We start from the raw sequence: 22,304 nt of genomic DNA on the forward strand, positions 1-22,304 counted from the left end.
TAGCTATTCCAAGAAAGGTTTAACTGCTGCCTCTTGGATGATTTTAGAGTGTACATTCTTTTATAAAGTAGTCTTTTCTTTCTTCAGGATAAATTAGTGTCCTGACTGTCTTCAGTCCCTTATTTGGGATGCCTTCAAAGTGACTTCATATGGTAAGAGTATTGCTTTTTCCACTAAGGAAAGATCCAACTGCAAAATTATACCATCTGGTTTGGGAAATATACCTTCTTGTTTTCCTTGTTAGGCTTTGTGTAACAAAACCAAAACAAAGCAAACAAAAAAAACCCAAAAACCTAACGACAAAAATCCCAGAAATATAATTCCTAAATCCAACAGACCCTTGACACTTGTTATAATTAAGTTAATGGTCAGACTTGGGGTTTTTTTTTAACTACAGATGTTTAATGAAAACATTAATTACTCTAAGATGATCCTATTTCTAGAAGAGAAATAACTGCAGCAAACTTGGTTTAAGGTAGATATCTTCATCTAAGAGACAATTAATTAAAGAAGTCTTGTTGAGGGTTCAGTAATATCTTACATAAATCTAGCTCAAATAGTTGCCTGTCTTTAATCACGTGCATTTAGTTTAATGGAATTAAAAAGCAGTGGGTTTTTTAAGCATCAGCATTAGGTCTGTTTATAGATACTGGATTTTGCTTGTTAATATATTCAGACTGGCACATGAATGTTGTTGAAGACTTTTGGGGATTTAAAGGTATCATTAGGCACTGATGGAATATTTAGGTGCTTGCAAAATACATTCTGTTTGTATTGAACAGCTTTGCAAAGGCCACTGGTTTCAGTGAACCATATCCTTAAAGGAGCTCTAGTACAGAGTAGTATCAGACTGCATCCTGTAGCTTTTCTTCTGTAAAACTGCCACCCTACAGGGGTGGGTAGAGAATCAGTTGTAGATTTTGGGGTTTATATTGGTAGTACTGGTGCAGCTCATGCATGCTTCAGTTACTCAGAAAGCACAAAATACCAAAAGCATTTTTGTACCAGTTCCAGCGTCAAGGGGCTTCTTACTCTCTGTGGTGACATTGGCTGTGCACATGAGAATACTGGCATGTTTGCCACTTAATTCTTGTGGGCCACAGGGAAGAAAATCTGCTAGACTAGTATCAGGGGTTCTTTTCTACTGAATGCCATTGCTTTATGGTGGTGAACACTTAATTTTGCTTTGACTGATCCAGTGCAGTTGCTTCCCAGAAAGCTGGATGATGTTAGTAATTTTGGAGCACTTCCCTGTCTCAAGATCAGATGGCAGAAATGAGAGTTATTTCCTTAGATGACTGAGTTCTGTGCTCAAAGAGAATTTTCTTTTGTAGTCTATTGCTTTTAAATAACTAAGCATTAGATCACATTAGTAGGTCGCAGTAGTCAAAATAATAGATTTAAGACTCTAAGTAAGTTTTTTGCTTTGGCGTGTGCAAATATGCCAACAGACTTTTAGGAACTCACCTTGGAATTTAAAGATTAATATAAAGGAACCAAATCTTTTTAAGTGTTGCATTTGTATTGGGTTATCTGTTTTTCTGTTATTAAAAGTATCTATTAGATACCTGTTATTTCTGATTTTATTATCAAAAATTTATATTTAAATATATGTTGCAGATAGCCTCAAATACTGTTAGTGTTATCCTTAATTTTTGATATCCTCTTCTAGGGCACTTCTTTCTGCATTATCATTTGTGGATAACCTCATATAAAACTAACATAGCTTATAGTTTGCTTTCTGCTTTTCATGTAACTCCAGTTGCTTTAAAAAGTCACTGCTCTTAGTGTGGTGCACGTATCAGTTCTTTTTATCACCATATTGCCAGCTCATTTAAAAAATACTACTTCACCTAGCAGAACACATGTACTAGAATTGGCACATTGCAAGCATTGTTTCCTCTTCTGCATTTTCTGCAAATGTTGAAAAGTGTGGGGTGGTTTATTTAAGGTTCTATAGTCTTACTTAGGAAGCAATTTCTTTTCACATTTGTGTTATTATTATGTGGTATACATGAGACAGGAATTAAGGATACAAATCCCTGGCTGAACTGCTGGCCTTGGCATGAGTTGGAACAGACCCCAAGCTGGCTTTAACCTATGCCAGCAGAAGATTGACAGTAGAATTCATTACTCCTCTCTAGCTCACAGCAGCTGGCACAAAAGCAGCTCTGCCAGCTTCACAAAAGCAGAGAGCTAGCTTACAATAGTCATTCTTCACTGCACAACTGTAGTTGGGCTCTGTCAACTTTGTTCAGGGGCAAGTAGAATTTGGTCTGTAGTCTGTTTCTTAAACACAACACCTCTGTGTATTAATACTTGCTGCTGTATTTTTCCCAGAGTGTTATATTTTGCTTGGGGAGGGGGGATAGTTACTACAACTTTCGCTTTTTGTACTGAATACTTCGTTATGTTTTCTTGTAGGTCATTTCAGGCTTTCTAGTTTTGTTACTGCAGCCATTTTAGCATCATTTTTCACATGCTCCCCCTTTATCTGAACGTCAGTCTCTGCTGACAAAAGTGATGCAGAGCAACAAATGCCAGGATATATAGCTTTTACTGTAAAAAATAGTCACCCTTCCTATTCAGCTTACATTTTTCATTGAAATCCTGCATTGTGTAACACAGATGGAAAGCAGAAAACTAGTCATTGCTGAATATAAAATGTGTGATCTGAATCTGTACCATGCATAGCTAAACGTTTATGATGTCTGACTACAATTACTTGACCTTTGAGAAGATTTTTGGGATGGTTCCAAAAAAAAAATAAATCAGAGTTTGTCCATTTTACTATCTTGAGCAATCATTCATTTTGTTTCTTGAAAGGGATTCCTTTATGAACCAGTAGGCGCCTGTTTTCTAAAATAACAATCCAGCGTTTTGTAACCCATGCTGAATTCTTTTGGATGAATTGTTTTATAATTAATGGTATTGCATTAGGGTTTCTGGAGTGTCCCAGCTAGAGAGCTGCTGACTGAGACATCTATTACACAAAGATTTATTTCAAATTATAGCCTCTGCTCCAACATTCTGCTGTCCATATTGCAGCAAGTTGGATCCAGACCGTTTACAAAGGAGCGATATTTGAGTTAGTAAAGAGGTGGAGGATGAGATAACAATACGAGTGCTAGTGTGGGCTTCAGCCTGCAGTTTGTCTTGTTCTGTACCTACCACAGGTAAAACCGAAGACCTACAAAGCCTGCGTGTTTGCAAAGTAGGTAGGCACACCCCAAATTGTGAAATGTAAAGAAAACTGCACACAGTAGCCTCTTTTCTTCATCATAGCTGGTCTTGGAGCAGCATCCCCAGCTTATGCACAGGCAAATTTTCTTTCTCTGAGAAAAATTAATATCTAGGAAAGGCAGTTTCAAGAACAAACCTTGCAGTTTTCTCCAATCCACCATCTCTACTAGGGAGCAGAGAGGAATCATGTACATATATTGTACTCTGTAACATATGCATAGTATGGAAAATACCTTCATGGAAGTCTGCACACTGTGTAGCATGCGTGTATAAGGCAGACTTGATGGGAAATTGACAGGCCGTGAAGTCCAAGTTTGCAGATGGGAAAACCTTGTTGAATGATCCATTGACTCCTGGTGGGGGTAAAAATGGGCTCTAGAGTAGAAGTAGCATTCGGACTGTGTCTGATTCAAGTCTAGGATAAGTGTTCTGAGGTGTATCAAGGGGTTTAGTTCAACTATCTGAGTTGCTGTGGAAATTTTTTTCTGAAGGAGTAATTTGCTGTCGTTTCTTGAAAGAAAAAGGTCACACAGAGATACTGACTTAAAGTTTCAATTTTGGGGATCAGGCAGAATGGGAGGTTGGATTAAGAAGCTTCTAGGAGTAAAGATGCATTTACAGGCAGTTGAAGTCATAAACTGGAAGCTGCAGCACTATGAAACATGGCAGTGTAGCCATCAGCATTTTCATCAGAGCAGAGCAGGGGAAAACCTTTTCATGTTCCAGTCAGGAAGGAGAAAACCTGTTGCGTCCTTCTGATGCTGCCAAAGGGGAATCCCTCTGTTTTTTCTCTTTCTTGACAGAAATGAGCTGGGGCTGATTGTTTCAACCTTGCCAAGAAGGGAATTGATCTTCCTGTTTGTTTGCCAAGAAAATAATTTGTTTTCTTTATTTCATAGCTTTTCCTCTTCATTGTAAAGCATTAGTAACCCCTTAATGGAAAGTTTATGGCAGTGTGATTCCCATGCAAATAAGTATAAATCTGTGGATATGGTTCCACCATTTAATACAGAGTGTTGGAAGTATTCAGGCTATCTCCATATGAACTGAATAGGGAAATTGGAATTTGCTGTCTAGGGATTGGAAATTACGGAAGTATCAATTCTTCCTGTTCCTGCTATGGCAGTTCATTAGATTAACCAAAGTGTAACAAAAAATGTATTGCCTATTTACAAGGATTGATTTCTCATCAGTTTTGCATTTCTGTTTATTTTATTAATTTATTACACAAGATTTGACTCGGCAGTTTTCTGAATTTGATGTATTAAGAGTATTTCATGCCATCCTTTGGTATTCCAAGGTACGCCACTTATCTCTAAAATTATTTACAGTAGTGTTTCATGAGGCTATGTAACAGCCACTGTTCTTAAAGCAGACTTACGACGCTCTGTTTTGCTTCATGATCATGCCAGCATTTTATTAGCTGTACAAGTTACGTATTTTAACTTTTATGTTGCACTTAAATTACAACATCTTTCCTTGCTACTGGATTTTGTTACTACTTTCAGTAAGTCTTAGGAGATGGGGAGAGTATTTGCTCTATTGAAATTCAGTATCATTTCTGTGTTCTTCAAACCAAATTCTACCAAGTACAAGAAACTGAAATTTGCTAGTTTCACGTTTTCCTGCAGTTTTGTCTTAAATTCTCCCATAACAAAAAAATGCAAAGTGGTTTTTTTCTTCAGTTAATTTTCAGATTGTTATTGTGCATCCCGAATTCATTTACCATATCACTCTAAATACTCAGTCCACTGAATTGTTGCAGCAGATGCCATATCTTCTTTATGGGCTTTGCCCTCAAATGATACATTTTTCCATGATTGTTGTTAAATTGTTTTTACTTTGGTTTTTTCTCTGTATAATTGCCTCATTCTCAAAAGATTTAAACAAGGACAGCCTTTGTGCTTCTAAAGCAACATAGATGTAGTCTTATTTTACTTACCTCATATTTCCATTAACGGTTTGATACATTTTGTTGGGTAAAAGTGCACAAAGTTGGACATCTGTTATTGTGCCAAATAATGTAGGTGACAGTTGTGTTCCTACTATCTTCACTTGGGTATTACTTCCTTTTTTTTCTTTTTTTCTTTTTTCTTCTATGATGTTTTCATTCCCTGAAATATGCTTGTAAGAAGAGGGGTTTTGTGAGTCGTAGGGGATTCTTTTATGTATGTTTGGCTGCTTGGTTTTGTTGTAGGGGTTTTTTTTTGTTGTTGTTTTTTTAATCCAGGAGTTCTTAGATTTCCCTAGTGGAAGTGTCTCTTACGGCACATAGAAGACAGGAGTCTGTAGATTGTTCTGGCTTGTCTTAATACAGTCTTTTTTTTGAGTCTGATACAAGGCCCAAATAGGGCAAGGAAAAGGAACAGTGTTATGGTTTATTGTTATTTGGAAGTGCCTTTTTATATTTTGGTTCTGTAGGTATAGTTAGGAGATGCTGATAAAAACTGAGATCCTTTACTGATATGTTGGCGACTTTTCCCTCTATGCTTTTGTAGTTGCACCCTAGCAGTTTTGGGCTAACTGGTTGGTAAGAGGGGATTTCTTGTCCTAAGTTTCCTCCTCTTTTTTGGAAAAGGACATCTGTGATGAAAGCATTACTGAAGATGGGACTCTGACTTGAAAAGGGATTGGCCAGGCATCTGGTCTGTATTGGTATAGGTTGAGCTATGCAGGTAATCAACAGTATGGAAGAGGTTAGTGAACCTACGTTAAGGCAAATTATCGAGATCCTAGACCAGGAGAAAAACCACAGACAAAGAGTGGAAGGAGGAGCTTAGCCAAGTTTTAAAGTATTTGTGTAATCTCTAGTGAATTACTTTTTTTTAATGTTAAAATATTAACTTGAACTTGATTCCTGTCCTCTTCTTTGAAAGAGCATACAGAGTAGTCTTTCACATTGGTCAGCTGTTGATAAGAATTAATTACAAAGGAAGTGTTAAAGCAAGACATTTCCTTTTTTCATTTCTAAGCTCCTTGCTTTTATTTTGCTCATTGAATTTTCTAATTATTTTTCACATACATGGACTAACAAAATTCACTGTGTTCTGGGTTTTTGAATGTTGAAATCCCAGTGACAAGGTTAAATACAAAAATGTTGCATTATTTCTATACATGGTGTTTACTTTCTGCCATATAACTTTCCTTTCATACCTAATTCAAACATGCATTTCACTACTTCCATGTTCACCAAATCATAACCACACGAAGAGATTATTCATCAGTTAGGAATGAAAGTCCATCTGTTAGTTATTATCTTTGCTGTGCAGAAGTACTTCAGAGTGAGTGCTTGGGAGAGGCTCTAAAGGCTGTACCCAGTCTTTGCTCCCTTCTAGGCAAATGCAGATACCTAGGAAATGCTACGCTCTTCTGTTTGGGAGGAAAAATAAATCTTTGTTTTCCCCATAAGTTAGCAGGAGTTTGAGTTTGGATTTTTAGGACTAGGCCCAACACAGATAGCATGATTTGTTCTATCTGAGTAATGCCAAGAAAAGACCTCGATGTTTCCACACAGTTCTAGGAAGAAAATCATCTTTGTTTAAAATATGCACAAGGGTTTTAGTTGATCTCTGACAGGAAAATTATGAACGTCATTACACAAATATGCATTTTAGCAGCATTTACAATTGCTTAGATGGCTGAAACTTGTTTGTTCTCTTTTCAGTGTCTGGAAGACTAAACTAGAGAAATAACATGGTTACAATTTAATTTCAGATTGCAGGTTTCTCTTTATTATTATTATTAAAATCGAAGTTCCTGTAGATGACATTCAGGAAAACCTGATCAGCAGGGAATTTCCTGCTGTCTGAGTTCATGGAGACAAGTTACACCACTGGGACAATAGCCACAGGCTCCATTTGAGGGGAACTTGTTGTGATGCAGTGACCTAACACAGCATTCCTGCCTGTAGGAGACAGATTAGGAGACTGCAATGTTGAATTCCTGGAAGGTGGTGGAATAACTATAGATAGTGAAACTGTCCTTTGCAGAAGCTCAAAGATGCCATCAGAAATGCAGAGCCACATTAATGTCAGCATTTTGTGAAAGGTAACAAAGACATTCATGGAGTAAATGTAATGCTTCATCTGGGGGAATGTGATGTGGGATTGCTGAATCCTGTGAAATTTTCTCAATTGTCAAAATTTTTGTAGGCTTTTAAACTGCCTGCTGGCAGGCAAATTTTATTTAATTTTTGTCCTTGAAAAAGCAGTTATTGTTACTTCATTCCAGATGAAACCAAAAGCTGTTGTCTGCCAAGATTGTCTCTTTGTGATCCTTATAAATGGAGTCGCCTTATTAAGAAGAAATCTATGCCTGTTTCTTGCTTCGTGATGTGGTCATAAAGCCTTGCTTAGGGAAAGAAAATAATCAGGAAAGTGTATTATTAGATGATGGGTGTTGGACAGGGAGGATGAGAGATTGTATGGAAGAGAGAGACCAAATACATGGGAAGTAAATAGCAGGGAGGCAAAAAATGTGGAAGAGAAGGGTGTAAGGAGAAATGCCACTGAATACAGGGATTGGGAAGCTGAAGTGCAGACAATCTGAATGAGCTGGGCAGTGAGAGAGGCAAGAAACCACGGGGAGGGTTTTAAAAAAGGATGTGAAGATGGGGTGTTAAGGCACTGGTTCTGTCAGGGTAGTCAGTCTGTTTGGAGCCAGGCTTACCTTGTCATGAAGGGCTGAAGGAGCTTGTCTGGGGTGACAGCCTTAATTAAGTTGGTTCCTGCAACTGACGCTGGAGCATGAAAGAGTTTTGAGTTGAAGGACAGACTTACTCTGGCTGTCATTCATTTTACTGGGTTGTCACTTGAAATGCATAGTGAAGGAAGGGCCTGAAGAAGGCTGGAGCTTCTTAAGGGTCTTTGCTGAGCAGGCTACACAGTCCCAGTGATTCAGGACAAGTAGGTAAAAATGGTAATGCAAGATACCTAGTAATACATGATGACCAAGTTCTCTCTGCCCATCTCCTGCCTATGGTGAGACTACCTCTCTGCAAATCATATATGGGAGGACTGTTACCCTATGTCCTCAGTTCATCCTGGTGAATAATCAGTCCAGGAAGTTAAGAGTCTTACAAAATGTCATTTCATTTCATTTTTCTCCAAACAGGTCTAGCCTTTTCTTAAGTAAAAGCTGAAATTGTGTGTGTGTGTATAGGCTTCTGGAAAAGGGCACTCATCTTTTACCCATGAGTCTGTTGTTCAGTCTCTGACATATGACTTTGTTGTAGTTCTGGGATGAGATGGGGAAGGTTTTTATCATGACAGTCTTACAGGGAGAACCTCGGGAGCCATCCTGTTTTAGACTATGGAATTCAATGACAATGATTAGTTTTATTTTGAGATATTTGAAGCATGCAAAGTCAAGGAATAGCTTGGACTAAGAGAAAACCTGAATTTGCACTTGTGTATAAAGTAAGGAATATGGTAGAGTGAGGTCCTTTGGATAGCCAAACCCAGCAAATTTAAAAGGAGAAGCATTAAGTTTCTCTGTTAGGTTCTCACTGAAGTTTAAAGCACTAAAAATTCAGACGTTTTCTCTGTCACTGTCAACCAATGAAAGTGACTTTCAAAAAAAAAAAGATAAAGCTCTGACTCAGTGATCTAACACTTCAGTAATTTACTATCATAAAATAGTTTAAAGTACAAATGTTTTATCTTATGCCAAGCTGGACACTAAAGATATTTTGTCTAAAACATGAGATAATGGAAAGTGTATTGTGGCATGTGGATTACTTTAGCCTCTTGGTGGTAAATGTTTGCTTAACCAGAAAAGAATGTGTTGCAGTCCTTGCCAAAGGAAAGGTATTGCCATACTCTGTATGTAAAGTACTGTAAATAAAGCAGTAAATATGTTTCTGTTCATGTGTGTTAATCCACAAGTTATGAATGCATTCATTCAATGAGAAATGTAATATACTGTTATCCTTTTTAAAGGGTTTCACTAAGAAGAGGTCATAATTACTTTGGCTTGAAAGAAACATGAAACCAAATATTTTCATGATGATTGAAGTTGAATATGAGAGAGAAATAAATTTTGCTCAAACTAAGTTTCCCTTAAATCCCAACAACTCAAATCCTATTTTACCTTCAATGTTCTTCTCATGTGCTGACTCCTCTGGTGTACCATTCTTAATCACACATTACTGTAAATCATAAACTATATCGTTTCCTTCATCTATCCATTGTTGGTTTTGGCAAAAGAAAACCCAACTGCATAGTATGTTAATGAACAGAGCGGGTAGAGCAGCTATGGGAAATACTCCACTTATTGCCTGATGTGTATTTTGGGTTTGAACTTCATTTGCCTTTAACTGATACAATAGCTTAGTAGTAATTCAATAATGCTGATTACAGATAGGATTGCATAACTCAGATTGCAGTGCAATAATATCAGAGCATCTGTTGGATACCGCAGTTACAGCAAGTGAAAGCAACAGAATTTCTTTCAGAGGGCTTTGAAATATTCCATTCCATAGAATCCCATGTCCAGGTTTCAGTTAGAGAGTTAGAAGATAATATTGCAGTTCTAGGAAATAATTATGGTGAAGATGCTCAACTTACTTTTTATTACTGTGGCATCATTTGTTACATACCTGGCTTCACCCTCCGGGGTGAAGAGTTGCCTTTTCTGGAAAAGGACTGTGCATCCGAGTCACGTGCCCCTTGTAGCACACACATGGGGATTTCTACAGGGACCTTCTTGCAGATGGTGCTGGTAGCACAGATTTGCTTAGGCAGAAACTGAGATGTTGTACTGCCTTTTAGAAGTTACTGCCCCAATATTCTGGGTATCAGAGCCATTACTTCTACAGAGACAGCTCCTAAGTGCTTCCAATGTACCTTCACTTTAGTTGTTCAGATGTGCCTTTCATTTCATCTTCACAGTACTTCACTGATAATTCATAAGCAAACATGATAAGTAAGGTACACTACTAACCACATCTCTTTAACCTCCAGTGTTAAAGCCCATAAATAAAACATTATGTTTTATTCTTAATTGAGATTTTAGTAAGTATATCCCTTTGGATAACTTTGTGTCCACATTCAGTTTTGGTAAAGATACTGATTAATAACTGATACAACGTTTCAGGTCTTAGGGAAATTTTACTTTGATTTTCCTTTAAAATTGTGTGATTGGATAATAAGACTGAATGTGTAATTTGAACCATAAGGTAGTTCTTCTGAACATGATGCCATCTGAAAAGTCTGTGAATTTCTGCAAAGCTTCCCCCTCACCCCAAATGTTTATTATGTTCTTGCTAGTATTAAAATCCAAAATAAACCTCCTTGTTATTTTTAAGGTACTATGAACTGGATGCTAGTAGAAGCCTCTTAGACAATTTGAAAGGCAAAGTGGTAATTGAGTATCCAACTTTATTTGTCGTCTTGAGACCATTGAAGAATGACATGGTGGTTCTTCGCCAAGGTAAGCAGATATTTATTTTCCTTTATGCTGTATTTAGATATTTTAGCTAAATAAACAATGATACACCTATTGATTGAGCACTGGTTAGGCCACACCTTGAGTACTGTGTCCAGTTCTGGGCCCCTCAGTTTAAGAAGGACATTCAGACGCTTGAATGTGCCCAGAGAAGGGCAGCGAGGCTGGTGAGAGGCCTTGAGCACAAGCCTTACAAGGAGAGGCTGAAGGAGCTGGGATTGTTTAGGAGTCTCCGGGGAGACCTTATTGCTGTCTGCAACTACCTGAAGGGAGATTGTAGCCAGGTGTGGGTTGGACTCTTCTCCCAGGCAATCAGCAGCAGAACAAGAGGACACAGTCTCAAGCTGTGCTAGGGGAAGGTTAGACTCGAGGTGAAGAGAAAGTTCTTCCCAGAGAGAGTTGTTAGCCATTGGAATGTGCTGCCCAGGGAGGTGGTGGAGTCGCCGTCACTGGAGGTGTTCAAGAGGGGCTTGAACGTGGCACTTGGTGCCCTGGTCTAGTAGTCATGAGGTTTTGGGTGACAGGTTGGACTTGATAATCTTTGAGGTTTCTTCCAACCTTATTGATTCTATGATTCTATAATACCAGGAATGTGCAGTATGTATTGTATTTCCCTTTGAATCTAAAAGATAGATATAAAAAAGCTGTTTCAAATGCTTTGTCCTGGAACTGCTGGCTGATGGCTTATATCCATAAGCTGTGTTAGATTTGTTTTTCCTAAATTTTGTTTATTGGTACTTGATTTTTTAATTTTTTTTTTTAAAGGTATTTTTTGCCACTGAGCTTAAACCAAGATTTTTGTGTGTAGGAAAGTTTGACAGAACTGTGTGTTTTGACAAAGTCAAGCTGTCTGGAGAAGACGGGTTTTAAGTAAGCTTGCTAACCAGATAAAGAATCGTTCTCCATTACTTCCCATTATAACTCCTAACCTTGGACAAATAATTCTGAACTACAGGACAGCTATTAGACATCATAATGGAATATAGTTTTTTGTGGGGGTTAAAAGAACAATGTTGTCTTTCAAAAAGTACTTAGTTGAGAGAAGACTTTCATCATGGAGTTCACTTAGAGGAGGGTCCAGGTCTAGCAGGAATCTGTGTTTTAGTTTTGAAGTTAATTTCCATTTTTCTCCTCTGTATAAAGGCTTCATGTCCCAGCTTCACTTTCTGCAGTTGTGGTTCCCTTGTCTCTTAGTTTCCCAGCTAGTCACCTTAGTTAACAAATTACATACTTTTCAGTCATGGCCCAGTCCGTAATTTTTGCACATTTCTGAGGGAAAGCGTTGATGTATATTTGCAATGGCTCTTTTCCTGTGGCAGCTCAATCATGCCTCTGCATGTGTGTAATTTGACTGAACAAATATAAGACTTGGATCTTGGCTGCTCTGGCTATATGACACTAAGTGGAGCAATCTGCTCTGACAGAAATGACATGTAAACATTTTTTGTGCTTTGTACTGCAAGAGCTTCTGCAAGCAAGATGCCGTGCAAGGGGATGAGATAAGAGTCTTGTCTGAGCAACTAGGTCCACTGATACTCATCCTAGGTGTAGAGGTACATATACTGGAGTACAAAGAAACTAGGTACTTTCAGTTTATCTACTGTTTCTTGATCTAGGTTCCTTGCTTTTCAGTGATCATTCCTACCCCTACGATTTGGATGTCAGGAGGGAATTATAATGAATTGACTTATAAATGTAGTCTGAATGGATTGGTTGTCATTGTGTCCTGAGCTAGGAGGGAGGTTGTTCTTTTAAGGGTATAGATTCAAGTAAGTGGTGATTGACCAACTAGATTTTGAGGTTGTGCTGCCACAGCAGCTAGCTAATTCTGTAAAAGGCAGAACAGAAGGCCAAAGGGAAGGGAGAGACAATAATAGTCTGTGGGAAGTGCCAGCAGTTCGGTCACAGGGCAGTGCCAATGTTTGACAGTGACCTTCCTCTGCTGCAGGAATCATTTAGCTAGCAGTCATCCCTCAAGATGGTATCCAGAGAACACTGGTAGCTATTTCTGGGTTTGGGAACCACTACTTTACTTAACACTTCTTTCATTGCTTCTATAGATTCCATAAAAATCAAATGCATACCTCTCTGTTGACATGTCTTGATTACAACAGCAAATGGCAAAAAACTCATGATTTTCATAACTTTTAGTTAGCACATTAAGACTTCACCCTTCAGTTTGATTTGGACCCTATGTTCTTGGAGCTTTTCCTGTTAAGAATAGAAGCCTGTCAGAGAAACCCCAGATTATTTGAAGAAAAGTGTGTTCAGAACAGGACAACAAAAATTGGAGGGCTTTTTTATTGTGTTATTCCCCTTGAAGACCAATGTGACTGTTGTTGAAGTGTGGCAGTCACTGTTGCATGTCATGCTTACAGAATAAAGGAGTAAAGATGGTAGTTTGCTCTGCCAGGTGCATTCAAGATTGGAATTACTGGGTTCACCGCTGGGCACTCCATGAAGTCTGTTCTAATCAGCAAGGTGCTTTAGCCCACTCCCATCTGCCAGGGGGTGACCATTCTACTGCAGCATCGTCTGTGTTACTTGCAGCCCAGTTTCTTCAGCACACAAGGCTTTTTGTATTGCTTGCACATTCCTCCCAAGCCATCCGTGCTGCTCTGGCTTATCCTGTCTCTGACAGTACTGCCTTTCCTTTCTGCCTTCCTTCTCCATGGACATGTGGAGGGACACCTGTCTCAAGTGCCTGTCCGACTGACCTCCCCCTGGCATTCCAGGCAAACAGCTGCCACATCAACGGGGGCATGGCTGGCAGGGTGTCTGCCGGAGCGCAGGAGCTTCAACTGCCGTAGCCTTCCAGGGGCTGTTTCCCAAGGGCACAGGCTAGAACAAGAAACAGCCTAGTGGGAATTTAACCGCTGAAATGATGTTACTTTGAGAGACCTCTACCCCATTCCCCAGGAAGAAAGCGAGGCAAGTTTTCAGAGCAATAGGCACATACTGGGAAAAGATCACAATTCGTCCTGCGATTCAAGTTGCTTCCCCCCCAAAACTGACAGAGAGCTAAAGCTAAACACCTTCAAAGAGAGACTGCTAGAGTTTAATGAGGACAAAATGTATTTCTTCTATCCTTGTTCTCAGAAATGCCTGAAGTATTTTGGCTGAAACTTCAAGAAAAAAAAACAATTGAAGGACAGTAAGGATTGAGGAAGAAAAGGACAGTAAGGACTGAGGAAGAAAACTGGCACTGAAAAATTTAAACCCAGAGTAGTAGTATAAGTAAACAGCAGACAGTTTTATGGTGGTAGAGACTGGGCAATCTTATTTTGTAAGGAATGCTATCAACACCGTAAAAAAATCTGTTCATTTTGAGTGAGGACAATGTAATTTTTGTTGCATAAAACTCACTAACAGACTAAACTAAAGCTAGAATTTGTCCATTGAGCTTCACTGTGAGTCAGAAGATTGTCGCATTCTTTTATGAGATATTTTGATGCTTGACTTGCTTATAGCAAAAACTACAGGTGCTCTGATTTCAGCATACAGGGTCAGTCATGGCTGAAGATAGTAGGGGATTATAGAAGCTTTCACAGGATTTAGGGGCAAAAACAATCCTTACTTTGTGCATTACTCAGTACATATCTGGCATATAAATGTTAATTGATTATACACTAGATTTCATGTAGACAAAATGTGACCTCCAATGTTTCTGGGTGAAATGCTTCTATTTTCTTGACCAAATTCCATTGAAACTGTACAGGTGCACAGTGTCCTGTGTATTACCCATATTTGCCAGCTGTAGAACATATCTTGACAAGGCAGTAACTGTACTTTGAATAGCATTTCCTTAATGAAGCATCTGACACTAAATGCTGAAAAACTTCTTTAAATTCACAATTGAATCAAATACTGAAAATAACAGTGAGAGCAGAGTGTGAATCGTGGGCCAGCTTTGCTGTAGTTTATTTTTGTGCTGCTCGAGTGCCACTGACCAGTGGCATCTCGTAACTTCACCACAAGGTGACCGGGGTCAGTGCTCGTTAAAAAAGGAGTCTCAGGGTGTGAGCCTGAAGACCACTTTGGGAAATTACTTCTTTGCGGTATGATGTCAGCAGAGTACAACAGTCATGTCCTGAAGCACAAGTTACTGTACAGCTTCAACCTCATCAGCCCTAGTTCATGGATTCACACAGCTTAACACTATCATTGGGATGCTGGAACACGTGGAAGGAGCACATGGGTACATCTTCTCAATTTCCCAGTTATGTTTAGAATTTCTCAGCAGTTCTCTTAACTGAAATGCTAATAAAAGTGTAAATTATGTGTAATTCCTAATAGTTGTGATATGTGTGTAGCAACTCAGAAAACAGCATCTACAACAAATAAGCAACGAGAACAATTTGAAAATCTAAGTGGATGAAGAGGAATAGTGTGTGTGGGATAAATACTCTTCCTACCTACTTGATTGAAAGACCAAGATTTGAAAACAAAAAGAAATTTTCAACGTTGTTTAGCTTTCTCCTTCAACAATAAGGCCCTACCCAGGGCTTTATCCCATGTCATGAGACTGGGTAGGTCTTCAGAAACAGCTGTCCTCAAGGAAAGTCTTAGCAAAAAAGAAAGATATGAAACTGCTTCTATTTGATGTGCAAACAACACTGCTGAAACTAATTGCTGGTTTGTTTTTTGTGCCCTACGCCCTCAGATGCCAGTGAATCTACAGAGAGCTCGGACAGTGAAAGTTCATCGCTTTCATCTATGGAAGAAGGGGAAATTCGGGACAGTTCGTGACAGTTCTTTGAGAGAAGAGGGTGGAATGAGCATTTTATGTTTCTTTGGGGGTTTTTTGATTAAATTAAATCTTTTTTTGTACAACTGGGTTCTCAGAGGTTTTGTTTGGCTTCCTTCACTAAAGGCAGCAGATCCAAACTGCCTGCCTATTTTTTGGTTTCGTAATGCATATTTAAGGATGTAAATAGAAAGATGGGGAATTACTGATTTGAGGGGAATGGCAGGATGGAAAGAAAGCATTCTTATTTAATTTCAATCTTTTAGCCATGAATATTTAATCAATCAGAGTAACCCAAATTTAAAGTTTCCGAGTTAATCTTAGCAATTATTTTTTCCCTTTTACCCCTAGCAGCTCAGTATCTGATTTCTGAGGTTAAATATCTAACCACATATTTGTATTAAAGCTGCCAGTGTTTCATTAAATTACATTTTCTTTTAGGGGTTTTCTTTGTCATGCTGAGCTGCTGCAAATAATCTTACTTTTATTTTTTACTTCAATCTCCTGTTGGTGACATTTTGAGTGCCTGATGAAATACGCTGGGTTTTCTCTTACTGGGTTGCATCCTGTTTGATGTCTAAAGGACAGGTCAAACCATGGTTCAGAGTGGCATGTTGCTAGTATGTTTAATCTTCTACCCTGATCTTCTAAACTAGCATGGGGTTTTAAATAAATAGAAATGCATACAAGTGCTAACGTATTGGAATTCTAAACAATGCTGATGTCATGCATCTCAGATTACTAGTTTACCTACTGAAGCCAAATACTGTAAATATTTGCTGGAATCTCAACTAAATTTACCTACCTAAAAACAAATAAACCTTTAAAAACATGATCCTATCCTGTATCATCAGCTGACAATAGAAATATGTTGTTAAGCTGTAAGACGATTTCTGAATCGCTGTGTCTAAGTCCCCCGTGTCTCTGGGATCTGTGGGAGGATGAGAGCATGCGGTGGGAGCAGCGTGAGGCAGGTGGGCCCCTCTGCACACTTGCACCAGGCAGTTCTCAGGCATCAGCATCGGTGTTTGGGGTTAATTTGCAATCATCTGGCTCAGTCAGCGTTTGTGAAGTCTTAAGGACTTGATCCCTCTGTAAACAACTCTGTGAGGTTGTTGCTGCCATCCTTGTTACCACTGCTGTGGCAGCAGTGTGGGAGGGGGCTTGGGCTTCCAGTGTCTGAGTCTAGGCTTCAGAGCACCAGGCTGTCAGTTCCGTACCAGCCATGCTGTGCAAAGATGATTTTCGAGATGCTCGGGTTGGTTTTTTTTGCAACAAGTGGTCAATAAAAAATTGCTCATTGTGACATCTCTCTACTGAAGTTTGGAAGAGGCATCAGACCGTTCTAGTCAGATAATAACTTTTCTCACAGTGATACCACATGTCCTTTCCTTTGTTTCTTTTGCAACCCCTGGTAAAACAGGGAAGTTTTTCTTCTTGCCTGGCAGAAGCCACCTGTGCTCTATTTTCTTTTTCAGTCATTGTTGGTCCTCTGCCCACCTCTTGTTTCAATGTTTGTTTTTTTAACCCTTTTTATAGGACCAAGATTCCTAGTTGTAGGTGCTGCTTTCATATGTTTTCAGTTCAGTGAAAGTGAATAAGCTTTTCCTAATCAGTGATCACTGCATGCTGACTTGCTAGCCACAAATTACTTTAAACCAGTCTTGAACTCATTCATAACAACGCCAATAAAAGAGCAGAACAGCAAAACTGCCACAGTTCATTTGCCAGAAAATGTTTCATCTGGAGTAAAAGCGTGGCATTTCTGTTAAGATTCATAGTGCAGAGTGGAAATGAGAGCACTGCAAATACTAGTGCTGATCTGCATGTGTGTGATTAGCCTTTGGCTGAGGAGCACTAATTCGGTATTTGCTTTACTTTCCTCTTGGAGGTTTTCATTAATTGTATGAAAGGGCTTGCTACATTGGACTTTTTTTCTGATGTCAATCTAGTTCAAGCTACTTTTGAGTCCAACAGAACCATAATTTGTTTTTAAATTAAGTTACTGTTAAATCTACCCTTCAGAATTAAATCTTTTCCTAACTTAAACAAGGGTGTTTTTTTTTTTAATTACTAAGGAGCATTCCTGTAGTAGTTACTAGAACTGAAATTTCCTGAAGCTGGGAGCCATCTTCTGGAGTTTACTCAAACTGAGAATAAAAGGCCTTGGTAGTAAGGCCTGTACCATTCATTCCCAGGCTACTGTTAACTTCTTTTATTTAGTTTTGATAATGGTTGCACAAGTTTGAACAGTGGTGATTCATCAAATGGAAGCCGAGGTGGATTTCAAACATTTTTATTCAGTTTTGCTAAACTTTTTCAGTGTTTGTTTATTAAAATGAATGAAAATGGTAGTCTCCAGCTAAACGTAATGTCTTACAGTGTAACTACTACAGTCATGTAGTTCTGTAACAGTAATAATTCATAATAACAAGGTAATAAGATTTAAAGTTTATGCACTCTTTGGCTAGGCAAAGTTTCTAACCCATTCATAAGCAGTTAGAGCAAGTTTTTAGTCCCTTTCTGCATGATTTAACCCAGAATGAGCATCATTTAATGAGAAAGAAAATGCATCTTTAAATGCTGTGGTTTTAAACACCTGGTGAAGTACTTTAAGACCTAGAGCTCAGGCTGCCTGGAAGACTTTGGTTCTGTCCAGTTTGCAGACATGCTACTCTAATTATATTATATGAGTATCCCTACCAAACTGAGCCTGGGTTCAACACAGATGATGCCTGTGAATGAAAACTGTGTGATGTTGATTTAATCTTCACCATTCAACACCAGCTTGTGTTGAGTGCTTGACTTTATGCCTACTATGCTTACTCATTTATTTCCCTCTATAAACTACTTGTCACAGAGGGAACAGACAGCTATGTGTGTAACGTTGTTGCGGCATTTCCCCTTACATTTAGACTTCTCAGGTTCAAACCCTGAACTCTCACAGTGTGCTTGAGCTGAGAGACCATCAGCTTACAAATAAAGGCTCTTGTGCTGAATGAACACGCTACTTAAAAAAAATAAAAGCTTAATGAAGTCATCCTTATCACAAGCTGTAAAGGACAAAAATAGAGCATAGCTAAGTGCATAGCAATAGCTGAGAGGTGGGACTGAGTCAGTCATTTGAGAGAACTTGGTTCTTTTCCTTTTTTGTATAACTTCCTGGGGGTATGAGGCATAAGTTAGTCAGTTGTCATGGGTAAACAATGTTATCCCCTCTCTCAGTGTAACAGCTAGGTTTTGAATTAATACCTCTCAATTCTGGATTTTACCGTACCTCGGGATTAGGAATTCCTGATCCATAGAGCGTCGTGCCTCAAAATGTGTGGCTAGGTCTTACAGGCATGCTAGAGCAGGTTTCATTGCTCCGGTCAAGCAGTGCAGTTTTACTTTGCATTAGGAGTAAAACTGTTTGCTGTGCAGTGTAAGCACTGTAGTCTGAAAAGGTACAGAAATTTCTGCTTTCACCATAGCACTGATAGCAGGTCCCAGCTACATGCCGTGTATAAATGTAGTTGCAATTCAGACCTTGCCTTGAAAAATACGCCTGTTCTCTGTTGACATCTGTAGGAACTGGGAATGTATAACACCTTGTGAGAGCAGGCCTTCAAAGAGCAAATAGACAGCTGTGATGATGTAACTTCGGGCCTTATTTGGTCACAAACAGTTCATTCTGCTTTCTTAAGTCCCACGGTCTTTTCCTGAAAACATTTATTCTTCCTCTCTCTAAAGGAGAAAATATCTTGAATTTGTGTTTATGTTGTTGCTATGACATTCATTTAAACTGTATGCAGATGCAGGTTCTGTTAATAAGAGAAAAAATGGGGAAAAAGAGCTGTGTGTTTCAATGAACAAAGATTACCCTGTGTTTGTATGAAAATGTTGCTATGGCAGTGCATATGGTTTTATTTGGAGGAAATTTGTGGTGAAATGGAAGGAAGTCACATGCATGCAAGACAAGAAATGGCAGCAAAACCAACTTGAAATAAATACTGAAACTGAAAGGGGAGTTGCAGATGTAAAACCAGGGAAAAAATAGCCAGGATAGTTGCTCACTGCCTAAGACAAATGTGCTCCCACTGTGTCCTGCCAGATCTCAGTGACCCATCAGACACCTAGCTCTGATGATGCCTTTATTGCAAGGGCTTGTTTCCCTCATTAGCTCTGTGAATTGTTAACAGTTTTTATTTTGGAAGAAAAGTTCTACTGGCTTGGAGTGATTTCACCACTGCTAACTTTTCTTGCCTTACCTACCTTTGGAGCCAGGGGAAGTCTTTGTGGACGTACTGGCTTCTGCTAGTGATAGAAACAGTAGATTTTAATATTTTTTTAAAACTAGCACAGTAGTCCTCATATGTATCTAATCCTCTTGCATTAGCCTTCTTTTTGTGTCAGTTGCATCAGTACAGCTCTTCCTGAGGTTGTATGACAAATCAGAATGGGTTAAAAGTAATCTGCCAAAGAGAAGAGAGAAATGGGAGGGAGAGTCTTGATTTAGAGGATAAATTACAACACTGTGTGCTGGCCTGTTCCTGCATGATTTCGGCTGGTAGGGAAAGCAAAAGTGTTCACACTGGCACTTTCTGCCTGTCATCCCAGTTCTGCCTCGAAACAGAGAAAGAAGTGACTGTGAAAGCTGCTGTTGCCTTTCCAGTCCTTGCTTACAGATTTTCTGCTGACTTGTAAGGTAGCACCAGAATTTCTCCATTTTGCCAGGAGTGCTGATAAGGGAGTATGTTCAAGTGAGGTAAAATGTTGATGGATGAGGTATAGATACTAAGGAAAAGGAGCAGACCAGGGTGACATTGAAACTTTGTCTGAAAAGTCCCCATTACTTTGTATCTGAACTCTCAGTGGCATCTGTTTTTTTTTTATTATAGGTTATTTTATTCATTATAAGTTGGACACAATGATCTTGAGGGTCTCTTCCAACCTGGTTTATTCTATTATTCTATCTTTTTGTTGGCCTTTTTTCCCCTATTTTCATCTGTACTTAGGCATCCATATTGGTTTTGATGGGATTGTTCCAGTACAGCCTGAGTATCTGCTTCTGTAGAGTAAAATATATTTTCCTGATTTAAGATCTGATTAATAGCCTTGCTGGCTTTACAGCCGTGGTATCTTGATATCTGATTTTGTCAAATTCTTTAATTAATTATTATCTAACCTGTTTTGTCTAAGATGCTGAAGGAAATCAGTAGCTGTGGAGAAACTGGTGTCGTTGAGCCAATTGATGCACTGGGCTTATTTTGATATGGTGTTCAGTGTTCTCAAAATACTGCTGGACTACCCTGCTGACTGTCTGCCTGATATTTAAAATGGAGTCTCTTCATTCTTGCTGAAACTGCATTCATCATCAGGTTAAGTTGTTAACATGTGTGTCCTAGCTATGCTCTCATATGGGCAAATCTGTGCAACCTACCTTTACATTTCTTCTGTCTGGGAAACAGCTTATAAAATCTTGTGTAATCCTTTCCTCCTGGACAGCTGCTACATTCCATCCTGTAAGTGGTTGTACTTCAGGACAGATGAGGTTGCTTATGTGAATGGTGCCTTGGAGTCTTTCAGGATCTTCTCCAATATAAATTGTGTTTGTAGAAGTCCTAGCTCTGTAGTTTTTCAAGGGTGGGGAATCATAGCATGTTCCTAACTCCTCGTATTTTAGTATTCATCTTGAATAATTTTGATATTTTAGTTTTTGACTAAGAAAGAAAACCATCTCTTCAGTTTCTTGTTGATTGGTCTATATAGGATAATACAAACAAATGCTTAATGTATCATTTTGTTGGTCAAAGTCTTTACAGGATTTGTATTACAGGATTTTCCAGACACCCAAGTCTCACAGCAGTTCAATGTAGTTCCGTTGTTCATGAGTTCAAAAACATGTATAGGGGTTTCCAAAGCTAGTTGTATGCTATTGTTTTCACTGTGGCACCCCCCGCATTTCTGTGTACTGTTTTATACATGGCTGTGTAGCATGAAGACAAATGTTGTGAAGATGGAAAAACGGGGACGCATCTACATGAAAAAATAGGCTTGAGGCAGAGCAGCCAGTAAAACTACACAGCCTTCCATTGCTGTATGCTAAGCTCTCTGGGTACTGCGTGGGAATAGTTCCACTGATTAAACAGGAGTAAACTAAAATGTGCACGTGCATCAAAGTGCTTTTCTGCAGGATCAGCTCAAAGGGCAAGTTTGGGGCAAGAGCAAGCCTCTGGTAATAACACATTTAACTGCCTCTGTGTAGCTGGGTAGGGTTGAGTTCCAACTCTAAATGACTGTCCACTGCAAAGCTCCTTCTTTCAGTCCTCAAAACCCGTGGGGGATTCAGGCAGCATCAGTGGACTGTGGGCACTGGCAATCCAGCTGCCCACTAGCAGCAGAGTGATGAACTTGATTCCTAGGTGTCCTCTGAAGAGTCAGGCAGCCTAGTGGGGACTGCTTTGCTATGGGCTCTGCAGTAATTTAGGTACAAAGTTTAGAGGTTCTCATGGCTCGGCTCAGCAAGGGTTAATTAGTAGCTTGGCTGTCCCACTCTCAGTAAGACTTTAGCCGTTTTCCTCCATCTGTTGCCCATTCAGGAGAGCAGGTATCAGCATCCTACAAGAGAATATTTCATGTCATCAGGGGAGTCTGCTTTCTGCGTATTCTTGCTTTTATTTTGGTTCCTGTGATGCAGCACTTAAGGAAGCAGAAACTTTGTCTTCACTGTGTTGCCTTCATTAGTAGGGAAGATTTTCTGTGTAACCCTGACTACAGTGTGGTTACCACCATCAAATCCTTGTGAAGAAGTGCATTGAATACAAGACGACATTTCACATTCCTGCGGTCGTGCAAGTGTAGTTTGACAAATGCTCCTTTTGGCGGC

At 39.1% G+C, this 22,304-nt stretch overlaps 1 protein-coding gene across 1 annotated transcript in view; it reads left to right on the top strand.

Moving 5' to 3' along the window:
* Positions 1-16,246, top strand: part of ZNHIT6 (zinc finger HIT-type containing 6) — a 30,374-nt gene extending 14,128 nt beyond the window's left edge. Inside the window, exons 9-10 of the mRNA XM_054165194.1 lie at positions 10,550-10,674; positions 15,353-16,246. Coding sequence (XP_054021169.1) covers positions 10,550-10,674; positions 15,353-15,438 — 211 coding nt within the window. The 3' untranslated portion in view covers positions 15,439-16,246. The remainder of the gene's footprint in view (positions 1-10,549; positions 10,675-15,352) is intronic.
* Positions 16,247-22,304: the final 6,058 nt, after the last annotated feature.

The sequence above is a fragment of the Dryobates pubescens genome, chromosome 11, assembly GCF_014839835.1.
Source record: "Dryobates pubescens isolate bDryPub1 chromosome 11, bDryPub1.pri, whole genome shotgun sequence".
NCBI lineage: Eukaryota > Metazoa > Chordata > Aves > Piciformes > Picidae > Dryobates > Dryobates pubescens.